Source organism: Boleophthalmus pectinirostris, unplaced genomic scaffold, assembly GCF_026225935.1.
Source record: "Boleophthalmus pectinirostris isolate CB_2022bp ecotype Guang Dong unplaced genomic scaffold, ASM2622593v1 HiC_scaffold_8, whole genome shotgun sequence".
NCBI lineage: Eukaryota > Metazoa > Chordata > Actinopteri > Gobiiformes > Gobiidae > Boleophthalmus > Boleophthalmus pectinirostris.
This window is the reverse complement of record NW_026571515.1, coordinates 22,079,124-22,106,449: the sequence shown is the minus strand read 5'-3', so window position 1 is coordinate 22,106,449 and position 27,326 is coordinate 22,079,124. Positions and strand designations below refer to the sequence as shown.

The following is a 27,326-nucleotide window of genomic DNA, read 5'->3' as shown; positions in this document are numbered from 1 at the left end:
GCAGTAGTTATTTTTGCATGATTTGTGTTGATGCATGTTTTTCCTTTTTTGCATGAAACCTAAACTCTTTCTTTTCTCTCTGTTTGTTGTCATCTTGTGCTTTGCCTTGCCCAGGATCCTTAGTGCGTAGTCTCTTCCCCTCTCCTTTGCTGTGCACAGGTAACCCTAACGACCCGGACGAGAGCCGTGGTGGTATCCTCCGGCCCTACGCAGCACATGCTCCCATCGGTCTGAACAATGCAGCCATTTCTACGGCGGACAGCGGGCAGCAGACGCTGGCTGAGCCACAGGTCTCCCCTGATGACCCTCTGGGGCCACTGCCCGAGAACTGGGAGATGGCCTACACTGAGAATGGAGAGCTGTACTTCATAGAGTATGTATATCATTTGTTTTAGCTATAGCCACACTAGCCTCTCTGTATTTCACTTGCAGTGTTGTTTGTCCAATGGCTTCCCACTGTCATTGTGCTTTAAGGCCTCCTCTCTCCACTTGCCCCGCCCGCTGAGTGGCACTGCCTTCCTGTTAATCCCTACATGTCCCGATCTCTGAAGGAGATCACCTCTGATCACCTGACTACTCCACCTCTCTGTCTTCCAGCAGCACAGCAGAGGTGCCCCACACAGCAATGGCTGTGTGTTCACAGGGCCTGTATGTCTGTTTATTACAAAAATATGATCATTATCAGGAACTGTCAGTGCTCTTCTGCTTGTGCTGCTTGTTGTTTTCTGTGTATTTCTGCAGATGCTTCTTACAAACTTGCTGACGTGCTTGTTTCTGTAATTCTCACTGACGCACTCACTTCCCTGCTGTGCTTTTCTAAGTCGCATTGACAGCTTTTGTTGAATCATGCTTTTGCCTGTTTGTTCCTCTCAGCCACAACACAAAGACCACGTCATGGCTGGATCCCCGGTGCAGAGACAAAGGCTCTCGACCACTGGAGGAGTGTGATGACGATGGTAAGCTCCAGATCATTTACACAACAAACTACAGTAACAATTAAGTCAAGTTACCACCATTGTCCAGCTGCTACCAATAGTCTGGTACTAAGTTAAGACTCCTCTATCCATATAGTAGTCTTTGCTATATAGAAACCTCACTTTGGGATATTTGTTAATTGATAGCAATTCAGGGCAAGAAAATCTCAATTCTATATTGAAAGCAGATTGATGTTCATGACAAATCAGTTCATGTTTAGCTGTAAAATTGCACCATCCAGTGGCCAACACACAAAGTAGCACTAAATAGATTTACTTGGCCATTTCTAAAATGTTTTTTAAATGTTAGATGTTCTGAAACTAAGGAGATTTGTTTTGCTTCTTGTTTTTTTTCTCTTGACTGTTTATTTTCCGCCCTTTTTCCTTTATTTTTCCATATTTTCTCCTTTCAACTTTCTTCTGTCTATCTTTGCTCTCTTCATTTTGTTTTCTTATCTCATTCTGCTTTCGTCTTGGAGAAGAAGGGATACATACAGAGGACCTGGAGAGTGATTTAGGTAGGATCATTTGCATTTGACACAAAACATATCCATGGTTTACTGTGAGTTGTATAATCCTACTATACATACCAATACAAATGGTAATTTAATGTCTTTTGTTAGCTTCAGGCTACGATTTATGTACCATTTTCCCTCTTCAAATGTGCTTTGATTCTTTGCATATGCACTATTCAACCTAATGTAGAGACAGTTGAGTATGTGACAGTGTGTGGCAGTGTAGCTATAAGGTAACTGGCATGCTTTTCAATGAAAGATCAATTCTCTAGTAGTAGATCCAGAAAACAATGATACAAGGGAGGATCAACCAACAACCTTTGATATGTTTATAAATGTTTTCTCAAAATAAAATGACAGAAATGCATGAAATTCTTACAAAATGCATGTTATATTGTGGTTTGTTTAAGGACACTAGGTTTATACGTCCTTGGAGCCACTTCACAGAAACAGAGGCTCAGCTGGCGGTTCCATCTCATTTGTAGTTTGAAAAAACATAGTTGTAAAGGAACGAGCTGTTCGTCTCGAAAAAGACATCGAGTGTCTGGCTATGGCCTTGTTATTGCTGGCCCTTGTGCAAACTGACAGTCTGTGATTATTGATTGTGAAACCCAGTCTCTTTTAAAAGTTGTTTACTGGACTTGGGAAAAGCCCATAGTAACATGAGGAGCTAATGTCTTAAACTGAAATCAAATACAGCTGAGGAAAACCATGATAGTAGTGGTGTGAAATGGGCCTCATCTGATGACCACTTCCCACTGTGCACGGTTTGCTTTGAGAACATTTAATCTAGTGTTACAAGTGATCCATTACCTGATAGCAGTTACTAGAAGCAGCAATAAAACTAAAATGCTGTGTTAAAGAGCCCATATTACACTGATTTCTGATCTATATAATAACCTCATCAGAAACATATTTGGAGTTGTGTTTTGACTGATTCACACATGTTTAACACACAAACCCTGTAAAAAATCCCTCAGTCTTCCAGGTAGAATCCAATCACAAAAGGAGAAATTCAGTTTGTTAATTGGACAAAAGTTGATTTGGTCGAATACGTTTCGCAGCTCATTCAAGCTGCTTCTTCAGTTCTGGTCAAAATGCTGGTGAATACATCCTTAGGCAGATATAAGGAAGTATCCACCAACATTTTGACCAGAACTGAAGAAGCAGTTTGGATAAGCTGCGAAACGTATTTGACCAAATAAACTTTTGTCCAATTGACAAATTGAATGTTTCACTGTCGATTAAACTCTATACACTTTCACTAGAATAATTTGGATAATTTCAGCCCTGGAATTGTCAATCTCTGTTAAACTAAAGTTTAAAGGTAGCTGTTAACTTGAATACTACCGCTTCACAAGGTGGAACAGAGCATTTAAAGCTTTGAAGATGCAGACAGACTAATAATAAAGGATTCTACAAACATGTGTAAAACAAACAAAGCACAACTCCAGGCATATTTTTGATGAGGTTACAACATTCTAACATGGCTCAAAGCTCACAAGAATCTAATTTGCATAATATAGGTCCTTTAAAAAGTACATAAAATATGCAGATATACTGGTATAACAGTCCTGTTTGCTTTAAAAGTATTGTAAGCTTTTTTTAGATAGATAAATTATGTTTAGTTTTTTTTAACTGATGCAAATGTATGACTATGTGATATGGTGCTCAGTGTTTTTCTATTTTTTTTTAGAATTGCCACCAGGATGGGAGAGGATAGACGATCCCGTGTATGGTGTATATTATGTAGAGTAAGTCCATCTCTCTGTTCATAGTTGCATTATTATACCACCAAGAGTTTATAAATTGCAAATCACGTATTTATAATAGCTGAGTCTTGAATGGTTTGCTAGTTGGTATGATAAAGCCTACGTCAAATTAATAAATCAGCAGGTCTTAGTCAGAGTACGAAGCAGATGAAGCAACCCCTGAAAGGAAAATCATTTGTTATTTGCAATTCTGCCAACCAACCAAGGGCCAATCATTCTATGTAATTCTGTTTTTGTTACTAAGATAAATTTTCTGTAGAAATTCACAAATTATAATTTTCCTTTGACATTTTCCTTTGTTTACAGAGTGATCTAAAGTATGAATGTTTGTTTTTGTTCATTTCAGCCATATCAACAGGAAGACACAGTATGAGAACCCGGTGGTGGAGGCGCGGCGCCGCAAAATCCTGGAGCAGCAGCAGCCGCAGCCTCCAGAAGGTGAGCGGTATATTCGAGGTTCGTTTCCTGCCCTGGCACGGCACCATTTCTTTCTTTCTTTGTGTTTGTCTCGTCTTTATAGTGAGAGTGTCAATGCCATGGGTTTGGACCAGCTGCATCTCTGTGTCTGTGATTTTTGAGGCCGTGCTTTTGGAATCAGAAACTTGAACATCTCATGTTGTTTCTGCATTTGCACTGGTTCAAATCCTGGTGCTGTCGTCTTGTGTGTATGATTTTTATTTATGTGCGTTAAAATCATTAGTGCTGTGTCTTCATTCATAAATTTAGGGATAAAAAAATGCTCAAGTTTGCCATTATTGTGGCCCTCAAATTTCTCAAGCCTAGTTGCACCACAAAAATAAATGAAAAAGATAACAATTAAAAGACATAATCCAGGATTATTCTAGATATAATCACAAATAAGCAAGACATCACCCAGAACTAAGTCTGGGGTAAACTGGAATTTAACAAATTAATACTCAGGGATAGATAACATAGGAATATGATGAACGCACTAATAAAGAAGGGACCAATATAGTTATTCTGCCCTTCTTACTATACTAACATGGGTATAGAACTATCTCTAAATTAAGTTACATCTTGATCTGTTTAAGATTATTCAGTGAAAAAGACCTTTATTTGAAAGTTTGCTACATCCATCTGCTGCTAGACTATTGTTCAAAGCAAACTGCTTCAGGCCAATAACATATGTACACTAACACGTTGTGCTTAAAGCTCTGTGTGTGAGTGGTGTTTGTGGCTAAATGTTACATGTTGCAACAGTTATCTTAAAATAAGGGTGTATTAAACCCTCATGGATTTACTCGAACAGAGTGGATAGAGGAGCACTCCTCAGCTGCTGCTCCTCTGGCCAACTATGCTCCTAATCACCTGGAGACTTACAGGGACCCACAAGTCCTGCCCACTCTACCTCCGGGCCCCACTGGAGCCAAACGTAAGGCTAATTTCTATTCATGAATATGTTTCTGTTTGTATTGAAACTATCAGCTAAGACTCTTTCCCTTGGTCTATAGGAGGAAAGCCTTTCTTCACCAGAAACCCAGCTGAGCTCAAAGGAACCTTCATCAACACAAAGTTAAAGAAGAGCAGACGTGGCTTTGGTTTTACTGTGGTTGGAGGCGATGAGCCCGATGAGTTCCTCCAGATTAAGAGCCTGGTGCTGGATGGACCTGCAGCTGTGGATGGGAAAATGGAGACAGGTGCAGTACACATCCTTCAGCCACAGGGGGCTCTCTTGTGTGGGAAGTTATTGACAATATTATTGTGGTATATGTGTAATGTGTCAAACATGGTATTTTCTCAAGACATGAATGTGGTCCATATAAAAAAACAAACAAACAAACAAAAAAAACCACAGTGTTTGCCTAGACAAACATAAATATAGGCTTGTGCTGTATTATTACTTTTTTTACAGAAATTCACAAATTATACATTTTTTGTTATTATGATTTTCTTTACTGATATTATGTCTCAAAATAAGATGCTCTATTTAACACAGGATATGGTCTACTTAGTCTACCTCTTTAAATGCTCCCTGTGGACTGATGTGCTGTAAACAGTAAAACAGTAAAACTTTAAACAGTACACTGGGTCTAATCCAATGTGATTGCTATGTCCATATTAAATAAATAGTTTAGTTTGTACACTTCATGGCTTTTCTGTCTTGCTTGATTTGCAGGTGACGTCATAGTGAGTGTGAATGACACCATTGTACTCGGATACACGCATGCTCAGGTGGTCAAGATCTTCCAGTCCATCCCCATTGGTTCCATGGTGGACCTAGCCTTATGTCGTGGCTACCCACTGCCATTTGACCCCGACGACCCCAACACCAGCCTGGTGACCTCGGTGGCCATCTTGGACAAGGAGCCAATCATTGTGAATGGACAGGAGACTTTTGAGCCACCAAACCAGGTGGGACCAGTGAACGGGATGAGAGAGCCAAGACCACACAGCCCCTCCGCAGATGTGGCGTCCAATGGTTCCCACGGCTACTCCAGTGATGTGGTTACTCTAGCATCGTCTATAGCCACGCAGCCTGAGCTCATAACTATCCACATGGAGAAAGGAGACAAGGGTTTTGGCTTTACCATCGCGGACAGTCTAACAGGTGGTGGTCAAAGGGTGAAGCAGATTGTAGACTACCCTCGCTGCAGAGGTCTGAAAGAAGGAGACATTTTGATGGAGGTCAACAAGAGGAACGTCCAGAACATGAGCCACAACCAAGTGGTGGACCTGCTGAGCAAATGCCCCAGAGGAAGTGAAGTGACCATGCTGGTGCAAAGAGGTATGGGTGTCATCTTTGGTATTTCATAAAACCTCTACAATTTGGATTTATCTGGATCTGCCAAGATATACCAGAGAATGTAAAATGTTACCCTTTATACAGAGTCAAGTTCATAGACTGTATAAAGAAGTGGACGAAGGGAGTGTGACGTCACCCATAGTCTCCAGTCAAATTAAGCTAACTCAGGCTAGCAATTATAGGGTAAAATTTTGAGCCATGTTCCATATTAGGAGTAAGAATTTATTTGCAAATAAAATAGCAAAGCAAAAACACCAGGATCATGTAGAGCAGGTTATTATGAAGATTTTAAGAGAAAAATGAGGAGGCTCACTGCAGCAGATACAGAGAGATGGAGTGAGAAGTGCCCCCATACTCACTTCCTATTTGGAAAGTGGTGACTAGCGAGTTAGCTATGTCCTTTTATACAGTCTATGATCAAGTTATGCAATACTTAACCATTTGTGAGTGTAGTAAGGCATATAAGACACCTAGACAAAGGTAAACTGGTGATTTTGCATTCTTTGCGTTCTTTTTTTCTCTCATTGTTGTATGTGAAAACAGAAGTTTTAGTGTGGCGTATGCATGCGTATTTAACAAAACCTACATGTGAACATCTGCTGCTGAAGAGGGAACAGACTGAGAATGTGGCACAAAACATTTAATAAAGGAAACGGGAAAAGAATTAGTGTGTGGAGTGGGCGGACGTCGCCGTGGATGATGTAAAGAGTGGACACATGAGAGTGAATGGTGCCGATGAAGCAGATGACTGTGGGAGGGAGTGGGAGGTGCGGGTCAGACTTTCTATATTTCATATATAGCTAATTAAAATGACTCGTATGTAAGGACAGTTGTATTGGTTGTTTACAAATGATTTCATTATGTTACACCCGGGTATGAGCCAGAATTGCGTGGTAATATTCCCTGAAATATACAGAAGAATAAATAGCCTTCAGCTGCTGAATGTAATCATTTATACAGCAATGATGTACAAATAGATTTTTATCCAACCAAAAAATTTGCACAAGTGTAATTTTGCCTGCCTACTCTTCACCTATAGAATGTTATGATGATATGGAAAACTCCGTATTCAATATTCAGGTGCTTTTGTTAAGAGCAACGCATGCCTATAAAACTTACTTGTTCCCTTTTCTTTTGTTTATAAGAGAATATGCATGGTTGCATATAATCAAATAATTTTGGACTACAGCTTGGAGAGATGCTTGGTCAATGTACAAAGTAGGAAAAGTGCAACATTTTTTTTTTTGGACAGATTTCAGATCAGAAATCCAGTGGAAAACTAATTATTTACAGGTGTAGTGACAGATGATGTGAATCTGGTTGTTGTGGGAGAAGAGAATACTGACCACATTAGATAGTCAGTTAGCTAAAAATAAAATACTAAATGTCCTACTTTAAAATACAAATGATAATGAGCGTGAGAAGCTATTAGGTTTTTATTTTCGGACATTTTTCAATCCAAATCGTCCTATTATTAGAATGTTATATATAAATGAATTACTCATTAAACTAATTACTGGGTGCTGAAGTACTGTATGTTTATTTAGATGTGTAGTGTAGACTGAAGTGAGAGTGATGCTCGGACCTTTTAAGTAATCTCTATAGCAGACAATAAACATTCACAAGTAACAATTACTGAAGCCAGGAGAAGTGTTTTTTGTCAGATATGAGTTGACACTAGAAATATGAGAGGCAGGGATCAGGGAGTGAGGAGAGGATTAGAGACGAGCGCAGAGACCAGATTTGCTGAGCATGGCTAAAGTTGGGCTCTGGGATCGTGCGCATGAAGATTGGTTTGAAGGAAAAAGGTCCTGGATGTGAGACCGGACTGAGGTTGGAGAGGGGGAAGAGGCTTTTCTGTTAACCTATGACTCATGTATCTCTCTGTGGAGCTAACAAGTAAAGAGCAATTTGTCCTGCAGTAAGTCACAACAACACACTTTACAAAAAAAAAAATCAAAATCATTACTTGAAGAGTTCATTTGCAGTGCCAGATGAGTGTCATATGAGAACAAAAAAATGCAAAATGTATTTTTGTTTAGCAATAAAACTATGTTGATTTTTTTATTTTTTATTTTATTGCAATACAAATATTATTCCATCCTCCTTGAGAAACTCTCTCAACTCTCAACTATACGGTCAATAATATTATAAGTAGAAGATGGTAGCAAAATGAAAAGTACCACATTTTCACAACAGAGATATCTGTATGTCATTATTGATTTATATTTAGGCATTTCAGTCTGATGTTGTTGATCCATTAACAAAAAGCTATGAGGCAGCGAACTCTTTATGCAAGTGCCAAGCCCAGATAAATTAACTGTGTATTATAAATGTATTAATTATGAATTTATTATGAAATTCTATAGCCATGCTTTCTAATGGTTTGTTTGTGACTTATTACTTGCAAAGAGAAAAGACCCAGGAGACAACAATACTGTGAACTGTTAATCAATTATACATCACTGCATATAATTTAAGCTTTTTTGGCTGGAAAACACAGCTCAAATCAAGTATATGAACATAGATTTTTTTTTTTTATTTTAAAGTGAAAATTTATGGAGAATGTTATGAGCTGTTTTAACATGCATATCTTTCAAAAACAAGTCTTGTCAATTCCTTGTTTGCACCTTGTATTCCAGCAGTTATGCATAAACCTTGTATTCCAGCAGTTAATAGGTATGCATACTCAAACACCTCACTAATTGCTCCCTTAATCTATCAGTCTCACCTAATAATTTAGTGCTTAGCCTCTCCCTCTTCCTTAGATAACATCTGGCTCATTCAAATGCAGTTCCCTCCCTGTAAAAGGAGGCCAGGGCAGCTCCTACTCCTCCATCTTGTCTTCCTCCCATCGACCGCTGTTTCCATGACAATCGTGCACCGCGCTCCTGTCCCTCGAGACCGAGCAGCGCAAGGCGAGGGAAAATGAGAATCCAGGAAACGGAATTAAAAGTGTAAGGTAGAAGAGTACAAGTGCAGATTAAAAACAACAGTGGTATCAATTAGAGTTTGGGGATTTGGACTGAGATTGAGGGTCACAGAGAAAAAAACTTGTGCTTTGGATAAAAAGTCAGGAAGGCTATATTTCATTGGTTTAGACATGTATACATATAGACGGGACGGTCCTAGGCAGATGGAGTTGTGCAGTTCAAATGCTCAGTTGCTTGCCTTTAAGCTTTTGTCTTTCTTACCTCGATAGTTGTGGATAATTTCTTCATGGAAAAATGTTTATCCTTTGTGGACCTTGCTGATTGAAGATTTGGTAATGGAGCAGATTTATGAAGCTGTTGGAGAATACGCCACATTTACACACACATTTTGCCACAGAAAACCATTAACCAGATGCTCTGCGACCCTACAGCGGGGGACTTCCGGCCGTTGTGAAAAAGGTCTATAGCAGGCAGAGACCAAGGCCATTTCACACAGCAGCGCCACATTGAAAAACCCTGAAAGCCTGAAAAACCTTCTGCCTGGCTCCCAACACCCACTTTCCCTATTAACTACCACTGACACCTGCTGTTTGTACCCTGCACCCACCCACACTAGAGCATTTTACACACAGTTCTCACTAAGATATACTAGGTGTTACCGCTTTCTTGCTTGAAACATTAATTATTCACTGCATAAAGCCGTATCAAGGCCAAACTGGTTGTGTGTTGTCCTTTAGGTTAGCTTCTTTCATAGCTGCCATTACACCTTATCACTTACACATTAGCATACACTGACCTAGCATAACATTATGGAGGCTGACAAGTGGAGAAATTAACACAATCTTCATCATTACATGGGAAGGATCTGAGCTATTGTGTTCTGCAGTGGTCAGTGTCTTTATAAAATTGTGAAAGATTAAACAGCCCATATTATGCTATTTTCTGATCTGTTTTAATGTAGTTTCCTTATCACAAAGAGTTGTGTTTTGTGTCATTCACACATGTTAGAATGAGTTCTTCTCTCAAACAGAAAACACTCTGTTCCACCTTGTGATGTCATGTAGTAATACAGGAAGTGCTCCACTGTGTTTTTAAACTTCATACACGTTTACCTGAATCATTTGGATAATTTCATCCTTACTATTGCCAATCTTAAGAGTGTTCTCGTCTGGTCTTAAGTCCCACTTTTACTCTCTGGCTTTTAATACTTTATGAGTGTTCTGGTCCTTTGTGTCTTTTATTTATTTTATTTTATTCTTTGTTTTATCATTTATAGTTTTATATATTTTAACAGTTTTTATTTATTGTTTTACTGTCTTTTATTGTATTAATTTGTCTGTGCAGCACTTTGGAAACTTCTTGTTTATAAAATGTGCTATATAAATAAAGTGGATTGGATTGATTAAAGGCAAAAGGTAGCTGTTAAAAGCTTCTGCTTCATGACATCACAAGGTGCAACAGAGCATTCTGAGCTTTGGAGATGTAGACAGACTAATACTAAAGGATTACTCAAACATGTTTGAATGAAACAAAACAGACGTCCAGGCAGGTTTTTAAGGAGATAACAACATTCTAACATGACTTAAAGCTCACAAGAGTCAATTTTGCATAATATAGGATCTTTAAGGTTATTTTGTTTTGGAAAATGTTGAAATTGGAGTATAGTGTTACATAGCATAGCAGATGGCCATAATGTTATATCTATGTCTACCCAGATGGCAATGGCTGCATATATGTTTACTTCCCCTCTCTTATTTGAATGACAATAGAGGCAATCTTTTGGCATGGAAGCCTGTTTAATAATAATACAAGGATCATGGTTTTATCAATGGAGCCTCTGTTAAGGATATGGGGATGAGATTTACCGCCATTTCCCTGGTTCAGCAAAATAAATATACTTGGGTTATGGATGCAGAATCTCTATGCATTTTTTTGTTTATGGTAAGGTCTTTATTTTTACTGCATGAGAGCATACCCATAGTGTTTATGGTCAGTTATAACAATATTATATATCACTTTCTATGTCTAACTCATAACAACTACCTGAATTATAGCAAAGATGAATAGATTTTTTAAATTGCAGGTAATACTAGATGTCATGTATCAAAGTATCCAGAAGGAGGAGCACTTCTCTGCTGCCTTGACTCCTATTATTAATCTATATCCAGCATACGTTTTTAGATGCTGTGAGGGTTACTCGCGTGCCCAGTGACACGTGATTCTCATATTCCTTTCAACAGTTGCTCATAAATGTTGCATTCATTCAGATTTGATTATTACATGTATACATCAGCCCCACTGCCACGTTATGTTAAGAAGATGTATTTTAAATTTCCTTTGCAGAGTAATGTGTATGGAGATGAGTTGCTGACACAGGCGAGATTGCACAATACGAATGTAGCAGTAATTTGTGTTAATATAAATATTTATACTCCTTAAATGCCTCATTAAAACCATTAACCATATGGCTATACCTCAATTTGATTAATAGTAAGGCGTGTTGCCAGTTATGACCGCATTACCAGTGAGAAGATGTGGCAGAGGTTGTTTCAAAGTGAAATTCAGCCTCCTGTGTAATTTTGGGCTTTCAGGGTCACACCACCTGCTGTTGGAAAGACGAAAATTCTTATTATTGCCCGTCCTTCGTCCATTCACAATGACATAAACATATTTATCAGCATGGGATTGCAGTTTGTTGCTTTATTTCAAGAGTCTATGATCTGCGAGCACAGAGGAGGCAAGGAAGGAAGGAAAACAAGAGTGGGATGAATTATAAATTGTGGAGAGAGAAAAAGAGAGGGAGGGAGAGAGGGAGGGGAGCTTCGTAGCAACACAGAGTTTTAACATTTAATGATTTTTTGCCAATGCAGCAGAAAAAAGACAGATGCAAGCATGTCATTGCACGTGTTAATAAGCCAATATGCACCATTAATAATCTCACACAGCGCCATTGGTATTAAGCAAAATAAATCATGATGGAATATAGGTTGCTGCTACTTTTGTATTCAACTTCTATTCTACTTCCTAGTTGTGCCTCCTCCTGTCATTCATTTATTCATTTTGTCTATTTTTACCACCACACAGGAGCAAGTGGCAGCTGCACAAGAAAAGAAAGCACTCTTTTGGAGTTAAGATCTTTTATAGAGGAAATAATTAGTCCACTGTTAATACATCTCTACATGACAAATCCTTGCAAAATGATAAATGAGATTTTCTAATTTAGGGACACGGTGTAATATAATATTCAACAATTTTGTGCATCTTTCTCGTGGCTTGGATTTGGGTTTCGGTATTTCAGCGGCACAAATGATCCAGTTGTGACTTGGTGTTAACAGTGCGATCAGTAGATATTTATATATGATGTTGGAAGATGGAGACAGATACTGCTAGGGTGGAGGAGAGTAGGGGGAGGGAGAGGGAATAGGCACGGAGAAGCAAGCATCAGCTCCTCAATGTAAGCCCTGAGAGGTGAAGGCAGTGCACTGGAATAATAAAACCCAGCTTTTTAGCATGGCATGGAAACCGTTTTTGGAGGCGCTGTGATCTTGAAGGACCTGTAGCTTAGAGGGGCCAGCGGACACTTTGTTAATGCGCTAGATCAGAGGCGCGCGGGTTAGAGATATTGAGAGCCGGAGCGGGAGGGGGTGGAGATCGTGGTGAGATTAGCTAGTTTCTGTGCACACCGCGCTGTTGTACTGGGGAGCGGCACGAGGCAACGGGGAGAGCTGGAGGCAGTCATATGCAGCAGTAGCGCGCAAGAAGAGAAAGCTGTTTTTGGGATCTCGTAGGGGGGAGTTTTTTGGGGGGGACAGCGGGAAGAGCCGGTCATTAATGCTCTCTCTGTCTCTCTGCCGTTGCTTTGCAGGAGTGGTGCCAGCCAAGAGGAGTCCGAAGCTGGTGGTAAGTACTAAAAAACACCTCCTATCTTTTCCCTTCTTTGTGTAAGTGCATGTTCGCTCCACTCTGGTGAGGAAAGCAGGGCTATTTTAAGAACAAAGGATAAACAGATATGATAGTTCTGTGATGTGCGTCTGCTACTTTTTTTCTCACTCTTCTGTCAGAGTCACTGCTCCCGGGCGTTTCAAGTTTGTCTCTTTGTTGCTTGTTATATCTATCTTCTCTATTAGTGCTGCATAGCGTTTTGTGAAACATGTGGAAATGTGCCATATAATAAGAAAGTAGATAATATAATAACGCAAATTTTAACTCTGGAAGTTCAATTTGATTAAAGCTGGAGTGTTAATCTACTACATATATTGTAAACAACAGCTCAATTGTAAGAGTGGGACCATGTGCCAACCAGCAATTCATCAGGTCTTAATTAGTCCAGGACTAAATCAGAATTAAAGCAGATTCAAAGAATAAATACTTGCTTTATATTGTGTTACACTATGCTTTTCCATATGACCTACTCTTAGCCTTGCATAGATCAGTTACATTAGTGATCAGCTATTACAGAGGGTAGTGTCTCCAGGAATACTTCAAGGTATTTACTTTAAAGGTAAACAATACCCAAGAACAGTAGATGTGTTGGAGTTGCAAGGATATGACCTAGAAGTGCTCAAAACTTTATAAGGTGATTGCAACAGTCTCTATTGGGAGCTGTCCTCGCACTACACCCACAAAATCCACAAAGAGGACACAGAGCGATTTATTTTTATAACTCATCTGGACCTGATCAGATAATCAATACAGAGAAGACGCCAGGGTAGTTTTAAATGACTGTCACCCGGATTCACCCCTGTACAGACCGAGATGTTAAGGCGTTTTTACTGCGGACAAACTCAGCCAGAGCTCATTAGTGCAGGGTTCACACAGAAGAAGGAGAAGGCTCTGATCCTGCAGCTCTTGATCGACATTAAAAGCCTGTGCTGCAGTCGGCTGGATATTTGGGATTAGTTTGAAGCAGCATCAGTCAGAGCCAGGGGAGTTACCTATTCACATCACACAGCACCAGGGGCGGAGGAGGAGCTCTTTGGACGTAAAGGAGGACTGTGTGCTGTTTGGACTGTAATTATAGGCGCGTCAACCTTTAATGAGACAAGCAGCTCCTAATTATTTTAAGGCAATACTGATAGTCTGATACTACTATGCAACAGGACAGTAGGGATTAGATTGAGCCAAAAAAACAACAAAAACCTAGACTAAGTTTTTTGGCAGAGCTCAAAATTCTAATACTGCTTTTGCTAATGCTTTAAAAAATCAATATAGTTATCTAAAGCTTCCAAAATATTCATATCACAATCTTCTTAGAGCCATATAACGATTTCGACTTGATCACGATTCATGATTTCTCATTATGTTTAAGCAGTAACTAAAACTATCTGCTGTTTCTCAAAGTTTACTCTTCTCTGTGATTGGTTAAATCCACCTGTCATTTACTCAGAGCAGGATAGAGGTGACCAATAGGACGAGTCTATTTTTGACAATAGAACCGCATTATTAAAAAAATCGTAATTAAAATATGACAACCAAAAAAGCAAGTCGTAAAAGGGATTTGATTTTGAAAAGGCAAAATATTTGGGCATGTTTGTTAGTCCCAAATTGAATAAAGGTATTTATTACATGTGAAGTATTATGCCAAAAAATATAAAATATATTATTAGTAGGGATGTAACAATAACCGAAATATCGTGATATTGTATCTTCAGAAGACTTAAAATAGTATTGGAAATTAATAGTTTTGGTGATTTTAATGCTTTTCTTTGTGATTTTAATGTCTTTCTTATTGTGTAAAGTACTTTGAATTACTTTGTGTATGAATTGTACTATACAAATAAACCTGCCTTGACTTACTACAGTGCAGCAATAGCTAAAAATCAGAGGACCATGATCCTTTGCTGTCTCAGTTCAAACTACATGAAGAAATAACTGTTATTAAGCACTTTTAAATCTTAATTCTTCGTTATAAGAGTACTAAAGGCTTCCCCAAGGCTTTTAAAAAGGATAAAGTAGCATATTCAAAGTTTTGTTAGCCTCCACAAAATATCACAATAAATATTGAACTGTGAGATGCATATTGTGAAAATATCGTATCGGGGGATTTTGATATCGTTACATCCCTAATTATTAGTCTATATATTAGTCTTAATCTATTCTGATTATAGTGTAAGTATAGAAATTTAACTTAATACTGTTTTTTTAATATATTGTAATCAAGGACAATTACAAATGGGTACCAGGTTGCTGAGTTGGACATGGTAGACCAGTAATAGCTCTGTAGCTCACTGTCAGTTCAGATTAAGCTTTTTTGCTCAGAAAAAGACCACGTCCCCCTGTGTGGTGTCACTGAAATGTCACGCTGCACGCCCCAGACAAACTGCTCTGCCTCTAATTTAGAAGCCCTCATATTAACTCATATGCAATTGTCAATTGTATATGGTCATTAAGATCATTATAAAATATTACAAGATTACTTTGACCCTTTGTTTCAGGCAGCTGACGTGTGGGAGGCTGGTTTATCATTTATCATTCATATGAGCTCAAAATTATTCACTTGTCAGTAATTGAATTGTCCCAGTAAGACTAATTTCTGACAGGAGCTGCACAGAGATGTAATGGGCAATCTCACCCTGCATGGAAATAACAACACACAAATGACTCTAGTAGGTTCTGCAGCATCTGAAACAGTGGAGTATATTACAGCTGTGGCAATTCATAACGTGTTATGTGAAATGGTGACTCCATGTTGCCCCCTACTCAATGAATGTGTGAGGCATGTGTGCATATATGTCAGTGGGAATAAGGGAAAGAAGATCGCTGAATAAATTACAGTGTGCTACAATTAGAGATGGACAGATTCAACTTTTTTCAGTTCTGATACAGATTCCTATACTATTGCTTGAAATGTTTGCTGATACCCAATATCAGCCAATACCAGTGTAGAGGCTGAAAATAGCATTTATTTCCTTAACCCACGTGCACCCCTTTAAAAACAGTTACACCTGTGGTCCTTCATGACAAAAATGTACATTGAAAAAGAATACCACAATATTTTTATGCAGTACAAATGTTTTGTCCAACTTTATACAAATGTCTTCATTTACTTCTGCTCTAAACATACATACCAAATATTATATCATATTTTGAAATTGTAACACATTAAATGCCAGTTTTGTTTGCGAAAGTCTCAAGTTATGTGCATGAAAAAAAAAAAAAAAAGATTTTTTCTGTATTAAAAAAAAAAAAAAAAAAAAATGCATTTTCTAATATCTACGTCTCTGGCCTTCATTGTGGACTAATATGTACAAATGTCTTTCTATTGATATAACCTTGTAATGGAAAATACACAGTTAAAATAAAAATATCAAAAAATTCAAAAAGAGACTAAAACTAAAAATGTTAAAGGGATTTCAACACCAAAGAATGAAAAATAAATCAAAAAGTTTAAATAAACTGGCAAAGTTATGTAAACATTTTGAAATGACGTCAATGGGACAAAAATGTACCTAAGGACCACAGGTGTGAGTATTTTGATTATAGACCATTTAATTAATGTGATCTTGAAAAAAGCACAGAAATTATAAATACATCACAAAATACACAAACTGGCCAATTTTGGTGCTATTTGGTGCAATACGGCCAAAGTTATGCTAAAAACGAAAAGGTGTGATGTACAAAAATGTACCTAGGGGTGCTGGAGGGTTAAACAAAAATAAAATGACACAGAACTGATCCAAATATGTATATAGCTGTTATTTGTCTCTCAAATAACTACATAACAGCTTGGTATAAATAAAAGTTACAACATTATGACACTTTCTGGGCTCACTATGACCAGTAAATAGTTTTATTACATCAATATATATATCGTCTGAATCGATATTTGGAAGCTAGCAAATCGGATCAGTGCAAAACTAGTTACAATTATAGTGAGAAGAAATATTTGTTGATGATTCAAGATTGTTTATTAGACAAAAATACTTCTTTTTTTTTAAACTTTCATTCAGATTACAGTGTCTCTATGTAAGTGATCAGGTTTATGAAATCAAACTTTCAGAAGGTGTTAATTATATTACAAAATTAAACTAAATATTACTTGCACATAAACTTATAGAGAGGACTGTCAAATCCAAAATGCAGATCACATTTGAAGATAGGTGAAGAAAAGCTGAAAAGAAAGAAAATAATATGTAAAAAGACCAAGGACACATATGTCTGTTTATGCCATCATTACCATTGAGGCTGGTATGGAGGCCATTTACATTAAACAACACAATGTTCATGTCCATAAAAATCCAATATCTTTGTTCATTACATTCCTCCACATTTCAATCCCATCTCTGTCTGAAACCATGGCGATGCGTCACCATACAGGAGGCTGTTTGAGTGTCGAAAGAAGATGACCTTGGCTATTTTTTTTCTTTCTTTGTCAACATTTCTTCTCCTCTGCACTGACTCACAGCTCACATGGAGTATTAGTCACACAGGAGATGGACATTAAGCCGTGATTTAAATATTATATGTCAAGAAAGCCATTGTAATGCGATCTCCCATTGCCAAATATTTAATTCAAAGTATTAAATGGTATTCAGTAGGTCCCATTCATTCATTCAAAAAAATCATCATAATTTCAGATTGAGGATGGAGCGACAAATTCTATCATTGAATAGCATCTGGCCTTCTTATTCTGTTTTAACCAGTGGCTCATTTCAAAAATCCAAACTATTACAAAACACAAAATCATGATGTGGTACAGTTAAACGTTAAAATTACACTATTTTCTGATCTATGCTATAATGCTGTTTCCTCATCTCAAACATACTATACTAATACCGGAGTTGTGTTTTTTTTCATTCATACATGTGTAACTCACAAACCCTGCTTTTTTAGGCTGAGGTTTTCTCAAACAGAAAACACTCTGTTCCACCTTGTGATGCCATGTTTTAAAACTCCATACACCTTCACTAGAATCATCTGGATGATCTCAGACAATCTTTACTGACCAAATGTAAAAGAAACTGTTAACCTGAGAACTACCGCTACATGACAATCCAAGGTGGGACAAAGCATTTTGAGTTTTGGCGATGTACGGACAGACTAATAATAAAGCGTTACTTAAATATGTGAGAATGAAACAAAACACAAATTCAAGTATGTTTTGAGGAGGTAACAACACAACTTACAAAACTCAGTTTTAGATAATATAGGACCTCTAAGACTTGACATTTCTGAGACAAAGTAAAATATGACACAATATTCAGTATTGCAATGCTTTTTTCCCTCAAACTACACAACTCTAACTCTCACCTGTCTAACTGTATTTTCAGCACCAGTTAGAGAGGAAGGACAGCCAGAACAGCTCCCAGCACAGTGTCTGCAGCCATCGCAGCGCCCACACAGATTCACCCAGCCACCCGCTGCCCTCTGCCATGCCCGGGGAGGTGGTGGCCCAGCCCCCAGCCGCACCCACACAGCCTCTGCCCGGTCTGCCCCCCCTCCAGGACCCCAGCACCGATGGGACCCTCACGCTGCAGAAGAAACCAGATCCTTTCAAGATCTGGGCCCAGTCCAGGAGCATGTACGAGAGCAGATGTGAGTACTGGGGTTTACTGAGGTGGATTCAATCACTGCTTCAAATTTCCTGTTAAACCCAAGGAATGTTCCTAATTTTAAATGTGCATTGTGTAATTTTTCTGGTGGAGTGTCCGTCAAATGTTTTTCTCCATGGAGATATTATTATTTTGTCTGAAATTTTTCGCAGTATGGTATTAAACCTTTCTATCTTCATGGAGATCAAACCCTACCAAGTTACAGGTCAGGTCTGTGGAGAGGCAACCCCGCTCACAGTCAGAATGCCTGTTTATCTGGGTGTTTTTGCGCTATAAAACCACCTATAATTGAATAAATGTAAAATAGAGCTGTTTACTGTCATACTGTGGAATATTCCCGGCAAAGCAATGGCATCTCCATAGAAACAAGCATGACTCAACACCAGAAAAGTTACAGAGTGTAGCTTCATTATTCAAAAACTCTCAAAAAATCAGAAAAATATGAGTTCCACAAAATTTTCACAACTAAAATTCGGGTCTTTTTCCATCTAGTTTTATGCTGCATGTTAATCTACAAACTACTAATTCCCTTCTAGATTGGACAAGTTAAAACTTCTGTATGTCTGACTTTGCTCAGTGGTGCATTGGGAAATTCCTTTTATCATTTGTGACTTTTTGAAACCCAAACACCAAAGAGTGTTTAGCAAACGGAGACAGCCAAGTGCTCCTCCTAAACAGCGGTTCACTGTGTGAGTCAGCTCTGGTACAGTCACATAAGGTGCCTCTTCATGTGCCCTTGAAACAGAGCTGCAGAGGTAACAGTTGCATACAAAAACACACAGTTGGGGGCATCCTGTTTAATCCACAGAAAACTTGGAAAATCACAGTAGCTTTTGCACTTACTGAGAGGTAGTATAAAGCAGTTATATCTAAACATACAGAAGGTGCTTAAAGAAAACGTAAAATATGTAAAGTCCATTATCAGTAACTAACAGCTCGCCAACTGGCTTGTGAAATATGAAGAAAAAATATGCAGTATATGGATTTTTTGTCCCTCCAAAGAGAAATGTTAATATAATTTATTGATTAGACAAAGCTCTGGCCTTGCTATAGTGAAATAGTACTAGTAGCGGTATGAATAGTAGCTGAAGGTTTTGTTGTGGACAAAAACTTTGTGAAGCTTTCTAAATTTATTTTTATTTTAGCTTTTCAATTTTAGGAACATACTAGTATATAACACAAACAAAAATAGACAAAAAAAATAAACTCCCAAACCCAACTTTCTCTCCACACTCAACACTAAAACTCCACAAACTCCACTGGGTAAACAAAATATCAACTGTCAGTCAAATCTAGACCTGTCAAAATGTTCAAAAAAGGTGTCCATATAAGCTCAGAGTCCAGTCGTTTCCCTCTTACAGTATAGAGCATTTTTTCTGAACTGTAGTAGAATAACAATTCCTACATTTTGACAATATTTTGAAGTAACCATTCAGACTTTTTAATTTCGAGGCTTTAACTAGATCAGCTTTCCTATATCACATTTTTGGTTTAGATGCTGTCCAGGTTGGTTAGGCATTATTTCATATTGAATAATACATCAGTGACTTGTGTTGTAGCTGGAGCAGAGGTTTTGTCCAGTCTTTTCACTTGACAAGCTGCTGGGTGCCTGTGCGCAGCGTTGGTTAATAATTATGGCTTGCCTGTGTAAAAATCTAGGACTGAAGCTGATTAAATATTAACCAGGCCCAGTGAGAGGCTCTTTAAGCTGAAGCTGATTGGTATATGTGTTTGATAACCCCTAAAGGAGCGGCAGACCCCTTTTTGAGTCAGCAGGGAGGTGTGGAGACAAGATCAAACAACAAACTCAGCCAGAAACAAAGATGTTTGGCTCAAATCACACACAAAAACATGATGGAAATATGGCTTTATAGAGCAATGTCTCCTATTAATAAATCATATATAACAGAGGATCACCAAAGTCTTATTTTTATGGTTTCTGAAATATTATTATTTTAAAAATGCACAAAACTATGAATAAACATTTCAGGTTCTAAAATATTTTAAAAAATACAAATATCATAGTGCGGTAATTGCTAAAACTGCCATCTATCCATAATTTGATAAGCAGGCCTCACTGACATTTATGCTTTTATGTAAACAGGCGCACTGGTGTGGGAATAGATAATTATGCAGCCAATTTACATAAGAGACAGAAATAGATTGAAGTTTGGTGGAAAGCCCAAGTCCTTGCTGAGACCGCAGTGAACCAAGATATGTCCAAGATTAAGGCAAACTCAGACCAGTTCAACTCTATTAACACATAATAGAGGAACCAGACACAGTAGTCTCAACATACATTAGGAAATCAAACTCTCTGAATAAGTAAAGTGAAGTTAATGTGATGTAAACTGGCAGATAAAGGTTTAGGTTCACTTTTTGCAATTGAAATGACTTACTTTTGTTTATAAAATTGTTACTATTCTTATTTTCTAGTTATTTTCAAACTGGATGATCCAAATTTTCCATCTCAAAGATCATTCAAACAAAACTGATGCATCCATTCTGAAATATACCAAAAATGATAAGTCAAAAGTAGAGGTGGGGACTTGCAAGTCGTGACTTGAGTCAAATTTGAATCACTATTTTTAGGACTTGAGACTTGACTTGATAAAATGGACTAAGACTTGGGACTCGACTTGGACTTGTAGCTTAATGACTCGGGACTTGAGTCAGACTTGAGGCCAGTGACTTGAGAAGACTTGATGCTTCTCCTAAAAATATATATGGTTTTAGAAAGTACTTTTCTTTTTACAGTTGATACATGTGGTGCTAAATTTTAAAGGAACACACTGGAACATGACCCTTCCACTCTATTTGTTACTATGGCAACAGTAACTGAAGTACTGTGATGTGGTATCCTCAAATGTACTACAGTTAAATACAAGAAAACAGAGGGAACTACAGAGAACTACATGACAAAATAACTGTTCTTTAGCACTCTTAAATCTTAATTCTTTCTGTTCTGACCGTAATACTTCACACTCTAGTCAAGACATTTAAAAAGGAAAAATTAGCAATTCTAAAACTCTTATATAAATACTTATATATAAATAAATCATGGCTTTTTAAGTACAGTTTAGTTTAAAATTCATATAAATAGCAAAAATCTAAGCTATATTTGGTACTTTTTTGGTTTAAAGACTTGAAATGACTTGAAGCTCAAAGCCGATGACTTGGACTTGACTTGTACTTATGGGCCAGTGACTCAAGACTCGACTTGGACTTGCCTATCTTTGATGTGGGACTTGAGGTCAAAGACTTGAGACTTACTTGAGACTTGCAAAACAATGACTTGGTTCCACCTCTGGTCAAAAGTATGAGTTTTTTTAATAGACATGCATTTTTACTTCAAAGATGAATTATTCTTTCCATCACTCCCTCTAGATGACAGACACAGGTTTATCCACTTTCTGAATGCACCCTTTTCTCTGTGATTGAGACTGTCACATAATTCCTCTAAATAACAGCTTTGTCTGGGATAGATTGAGAGACTAAAAAAAGTGATTTATCCTTTAAAAAGCCTAAAAACCCAGTGTTACATATTGTGTGTTACTAGAGCAGAGGCCTTTGCGTGTGGGGCGGGTGGACAGCAGGCGGTACCTCCTGCGTGCGGCTGCTGGCCTGGTGGGCTGTGTCCTGCTCCACAGTCTGCTCAGAGGCAAATGTGTGGGCTGAGAGGAGCAGTCACAGGGAAATGAAGAGACTCAGACACACAGCAATACAAAGTGCATAATAATGAGGCCAGGAGATTATTAAGTCTTCAGTGCTTGGATCTGATGCAGCTGCAGTGGCAGTGGTTTGGCTGAAGATAAAGCAGATTCACCCATTTTGATTTCTGTTGCTCTCTGTAGATGTAGTGAAAATGTGTGGAATTTATGTTGGATGTTGTGACTGTATTAGACAATTGTGCTGTAATTATTAAGCAAGTCAAAATGGCAATATAAATTTTTTTAAACATCATTTTTGTCTATGCCATTTAATAAAAAAATAGGTCTAATCTTTTCCTCCAAAGCTTGTTGTCACTAAAAATTGGCTGTGGGTCTCTCGGTTAAAAAGATCCAAATTCATTTTTTGATCACCTGCTTGTTTCTATGGATATGCCATTGCTCTGCCTGGAATGTCCCACAGTATGACATTAAACTGCTCTACTTTACATTTATTCAGTGGTTTTGTAATCCAAAAATAATTTCCACAGATCTGACCTGTAAATTGGTCTGTGACTTTGTACTGTGAAACATTCCAGACAAAGCAATAACATCTCCATGAAGAAAAGCATTTGACAAACCCTCCAGCAGAAAAGTTCCTCAATACACCTCTAATAACTACAAATGAGAGAATATTAATCTTAATTAAAATTGATTAATTTCAAAGCCCTAATCCACTGTACTTTTTACTTTTTTTTGCAGTGCCCGATTGCCAGGAGCAGGACATTTTCCTCTGGCGCAAAGACACTGGATTTGGTTTCCGTATTCTGGGTGGGAATGAGCCTGGTGAACCGGTGAGTACCTCTTTAAGCATCATTACTTAATTTGACTCAAACATCTTCTACATCGGATGTAAATACAAGTAATATACTAATTGTGGACTGTTGGTATCGTTAGTAGTAGTTTTATTCGGTCATTTTGCGGCACTACAAAACAAAACAACGCAAAACATAGACTACAACCCCATGGATCATGACCGAAAGGGTTCAGGCTGAAGTAAAAAGTATTTCTAATGCCTAACCCTATTAAACAATGACAGAATTCCAAGAAAGAAAAGCAGCGTATGAACAGCAAGTTTGCATTTACAATTTCACTTACGATTTGCTGTATATATAATAGACAAAATACACATTAAAAAACAAAATTTAATGCATAATTCATTCCAGAGCTCTATATCTTTTTAAACATAATGCTTTACTTTTTTTAAAGGCTTCTACAATGTTTAATGATTTTTTACATCATCACTCAGATTGTTCTGTTGGTCTCAATCAAAAATTTGTAAAAGGTTTATCTAATGTTGCGACAGTAGCTCTGTTTGTCCTCTGATTCGAAGACTGGCAGTTTGAATCCAGCTCTCGACATAAACATCATTAGTGGAGCATTCATATCCACTGAGCCACAGATTGACGGTGCAATTCCAGCTCCGACAGATGAATGCTGTAGTTGTGTCCTTGGGCAAGACATTTAACCCACCTCGTCCCCAATGTTTGCGTACATTGGTGTATGAATGTTTGTGTGAATGGGTGAGTGGTTCCTTCTTGTTGTTGTTGTAAAGTGCTTTGAGAGGCTTGAATGTGGAAAAGCTCTGTATAATAGTTAATTTTGTCTTAGCATTTGTAAGTATGAGTAAATCGAATAACACTTGATTCCCCAATTCTCCTTGTAGTGCTCCTGAATATAGTTTTCAAAAGATGTCAGAAAGTATCATTTCCCACTGTGCTATGAGCCTCATATCAGTTATTGCTTGTCATTTGTGGCTGCATGCTAGTTATCCGCCTGTTTCTGTAAGAGGTGCGCTCACTCCCACACACAACGCCGAAAGCCATGTTTGTTTGAAGCTAGAAAACAGGCAGCCTCAAATGCAGCACTATAAAGATTTAGAAAACAACAAGTTCACAAATCAATACAATTAGATAAGATACCCTTATTGCTTTGGGCTTTGGATCTTCTCAATTGGAGGTTTAGAGAAACTGAAATACATTATGTTTTTTTTTTTTTTAAATATGGTGTTAGTTTACTTATATTTCTTTGTCAAATTATAGAAAACTCAATTCAAAAAGTGAGAATTAATGGTTGGAACAAGGCCAGCATCTTGAAGTGGGCAATTTATGTGATCATACTGTATATTTGTGGAAAGACTAGTGTGTTGATGAATTAGCTGTCTCCTATACAGTTCTATCAGGGACACTGTTTGTACTTGTTACATTCTAAATCTCTATTAAATTAAATCGTTAGACTTTAATAGCCAATGCCACCATGTGTAGAGTCTGCAGTCTTTTCAAACCTAGGATAGCTTTCTCTAACATAGAGTATAATGAAGCTATGTGCATCAAGAGCGTATACTGTATAAATGGACATAGTTTACCTTGTAACCGCCGCATTCCAAATAGGAAGTGAGCATGGGTGTACTTTTGGCTCCATCGATTCTGGTTCCAATTGAAAAAAACTGAAAAATTGTCACCTGTCTCTCTGTAACTGCTGCAATGAGCCTCGTCATTTTGGTCTTAAAATGTTCGTATTAACCCACTTTCCTTTACTTTACTTTCCTGCTTTTATTTTGCTATTTTGTCTGTAAATAAATTTGTCTTCCTAATGTGGAACTCGGCTCCAAATTCTCCCCTTAACTGCTAGCTTTGAGAGCTTCATTTGTCTGGAGCCAAACACTATGAGTGACGTCTTGGGCTGAACTATCATTCAGAAGTTGCCGATATAATACATACCTCGATACACAGGCCACGATACAATACATATCTCGATACAGTGAGCTTGCAATTCGATATAATTCAATACGATGTATTCGATTTGATACGGTACAATAAAAATAGAGGCTAAATCATAGCTGTGATACTAAAAGTCTTTGTTTAACCACTTCTTGTGCAAAGTTTATTTGAAACACAACGATTTTAATCCTCAAAAACAGTGAAAATATCAAATGAGTCGCATAAACGAGTTTCCTTCCACTAAACAAGCAACAAAACTGTAGTGCTGTAATAAAATAATTTTGTAAAATATACCAAAAAAAAACACTCTTGGCAATATATTAATACAGCAGCCCACAATATTGATATATCTTATATGTACGATATATCGATATTTCAATATTTTTGCACATCTCTACTGACGTCACACTTCCTTTGTCCACTTTATATAGTCTATGATCAAGATCTATGACCATAAGGTGCAAACTCCTGCTTTCCGAGGCAAGATAAGAATTAAATTGGCCAACACTTGGTTTTGTAATCAAACTAAATAAACAATAATAGAACAGGTAAAAGATAATCATTACATGTAAATATGTGTTATGTTGTTTACCCAGATCTACATTGGCCACATAGTGAAGTATGGTGCAGCAGATGAAGATGGGCGGCTCAGATCTGGGGATGAGCTGATCTGTGTGGACGGGACTGCGGTGGTGGGGAAGTCTCATCAGCTCGTGGTGCAGCTGATGCAGCAGGCCGCAAAACAGGGCCACGTCAACCTCACCGTGAGGCGCAAGACAGCTGGATACGGAGGTGAGGGATAATGCCTACAAATGAGAAGAAAAGCTATATTAAGGCCATATATAAACTGCTCTATGACTGCTGTTTGGAACACATTTTTTTCTATTAAAGGGCTCATATTATACAAAAATGACCTCCCCAAAAACATACCTGGAGTTGTGTTTTGTTTCATTCACACATGTTTGAGTAGTACTTATTATTCTGTCTGCCTCTCCCAAGCTCAAAATGCTCTGTTCTACCTTGTGATGCCATTTAGAGGTAGTTTCCAAGCTAACAGCTACTTTTAACCTTAGGTTTAGTAGAGCGTTTTCTGTTTGAGAGAAATATGCAGGGTTTGTGTGTGTAAATGATACAAAATACAACTCCAGGTATGTTTTTGATGAGGAAACAGCATAAAATAAGAGAAAATAATGTAATGTAGGACCCTTTAAATATACCTGACTGGCCATTCTAATTGTTCTTCTCTTCTTTCTCAGTATCCAAAGGTGAAGGAGATGTCCCGCCCTCTCCGGCCTCTTCCCACCACAGCAGCACCCAGGCGCCAAGTCTGACTGAGGGCAAGCGCACTCCACAGGGCAGCCAGAACTCCCTGAACACAGTGAGCTCAGGCAGCGGCTCCACCAGCGGCATCGGCAGCGGGGGCGGAGGAGGCAGTGGGAGCGCCGTGGTCCCAGCCAGCCTCCAGCCGTATGATGTAGAGATCCAGAGAGGGGAGAACGAAGGCTTTGGGTTCGTCATTGTGTCCTCTGTCTCCAGACCGGACGCAGGCACCACATTCAGTAAGTCAAATACTGGTGATGTCAAAGATTTCTAGTCAGGTTAGGTTAGTTTATTTGCCATTTGCAGTTAAAAATTTTGAAAAACATGTGCAAAATGCTCAAAGTGCACCATGAGACATAAAAAAATAATCACATAATAAAAAACAAACATTACAGGCAAGCTACAAAGATTAAGTAAAATACTAAGGTGCTAAATTTTGATGTTTTGTTTTTAATTGTAGCCTAGAGGTAAAACTAGTAGGTTCAGATTGACTTGATATTATTTATACACCAAATGTAACCAGCATATACCACCCCTGCTTTTGTTTTGTTTTCCCAATTTGTCCTGACGTGAAAAGAGTAGATCCACAGAGAATGGTACTGAACTGTGCCCTCTTGTGGCCAAATTTCAATATTGTTTTAGTCCTTTCTCAATGATTTTCCTCTGTTTTATGGGGGGTATCAGAGTGAGATTGGACAGTCACACTCCGAGGTTACTGCGTTGCTGAGGGATTAGGAATTCTCTTTATGACGAACAGTATTCCCAAAGGATCACTATCTTCATCATCTCATAGTCACACCTCACTGCGCTAATTTACCGTGTAATTGAAGTCAACAGTCGTCACAGCTGTACCGGTTAGGCGTAGGATAAAAGCAGAAGAATTTTACTGTATATTTAGACAAACATTGTGGAGCCAACGTGGGCAGAGTGGCAAACAACTGAACTCAACATTTCTTATGTAAAAAGTAGTTATCCAAAGAAAATGTGAAATTATTGTTGTTATTGGAACTCCCCTTGAGATCGACCATTTTAAATTTGAGGGTGTCCTTTTGGTTTAAAAACTAGTCAAG

At 38.1% G+C, this 27,326-nt stretch overlaps 1 protein-coding gene across 1 annotated transcript in view; it reads left to right on the top strand.

Moving 5' to 3' along the window:
* LOC110157987 (membrane-associated guanylate kinase, WW and PDZ domain-containing protein 1-like) overlaps positions 1–27,326 on the top strand; it is a 97,463-nt gene that overhangs the window by 58,866 nt on the left and 11,271 nt on the right. Inside the window, exons 5-17 of the mRNA XM_055166294.1 lie at positions 160–373; positions 874–956; positions 1,454–1,492; positions 3,186–3,243; positions 3,608–3,699; positions 4,532–4,654; positions 4,734–4,919; positions 5,399–6,007; positions 12,824–12,858; positions 18,228–18,492; positions 22,919–23,010; positions 25,533–25,728; positions 26,193–26,495. Of these exons, the coding sequence (XP_055022269.1) occupies positions 160–373; positions 874–956; positions 1,454–1,492; positions 3,186–3,243; positions 3,608–3,699; positions 4,532–4,654; positions 4,734–4,919; positions 5,399–6,007; positions 12,824–12,858; positions 18,228–18,492; positions 22,919–23,010; positions 25,533–25,728; positions 26,193–26,495 (2,295 nt within the window). The remainder of the gene's footprint in view (positions 1–159; positions 374–873; positions 957–1,453; positions 1,493–3,185; positions 3,244–3,607; positions 3,700–4,531; positions 4,655–4,733; positions 4,920–5,398; positions 6,008–12,823; positions 12,859–18,227; positions 18,493–22,918; positions 23,011–25,532; positions 25,729–26,192; positions 26,496–27,326) is intronic.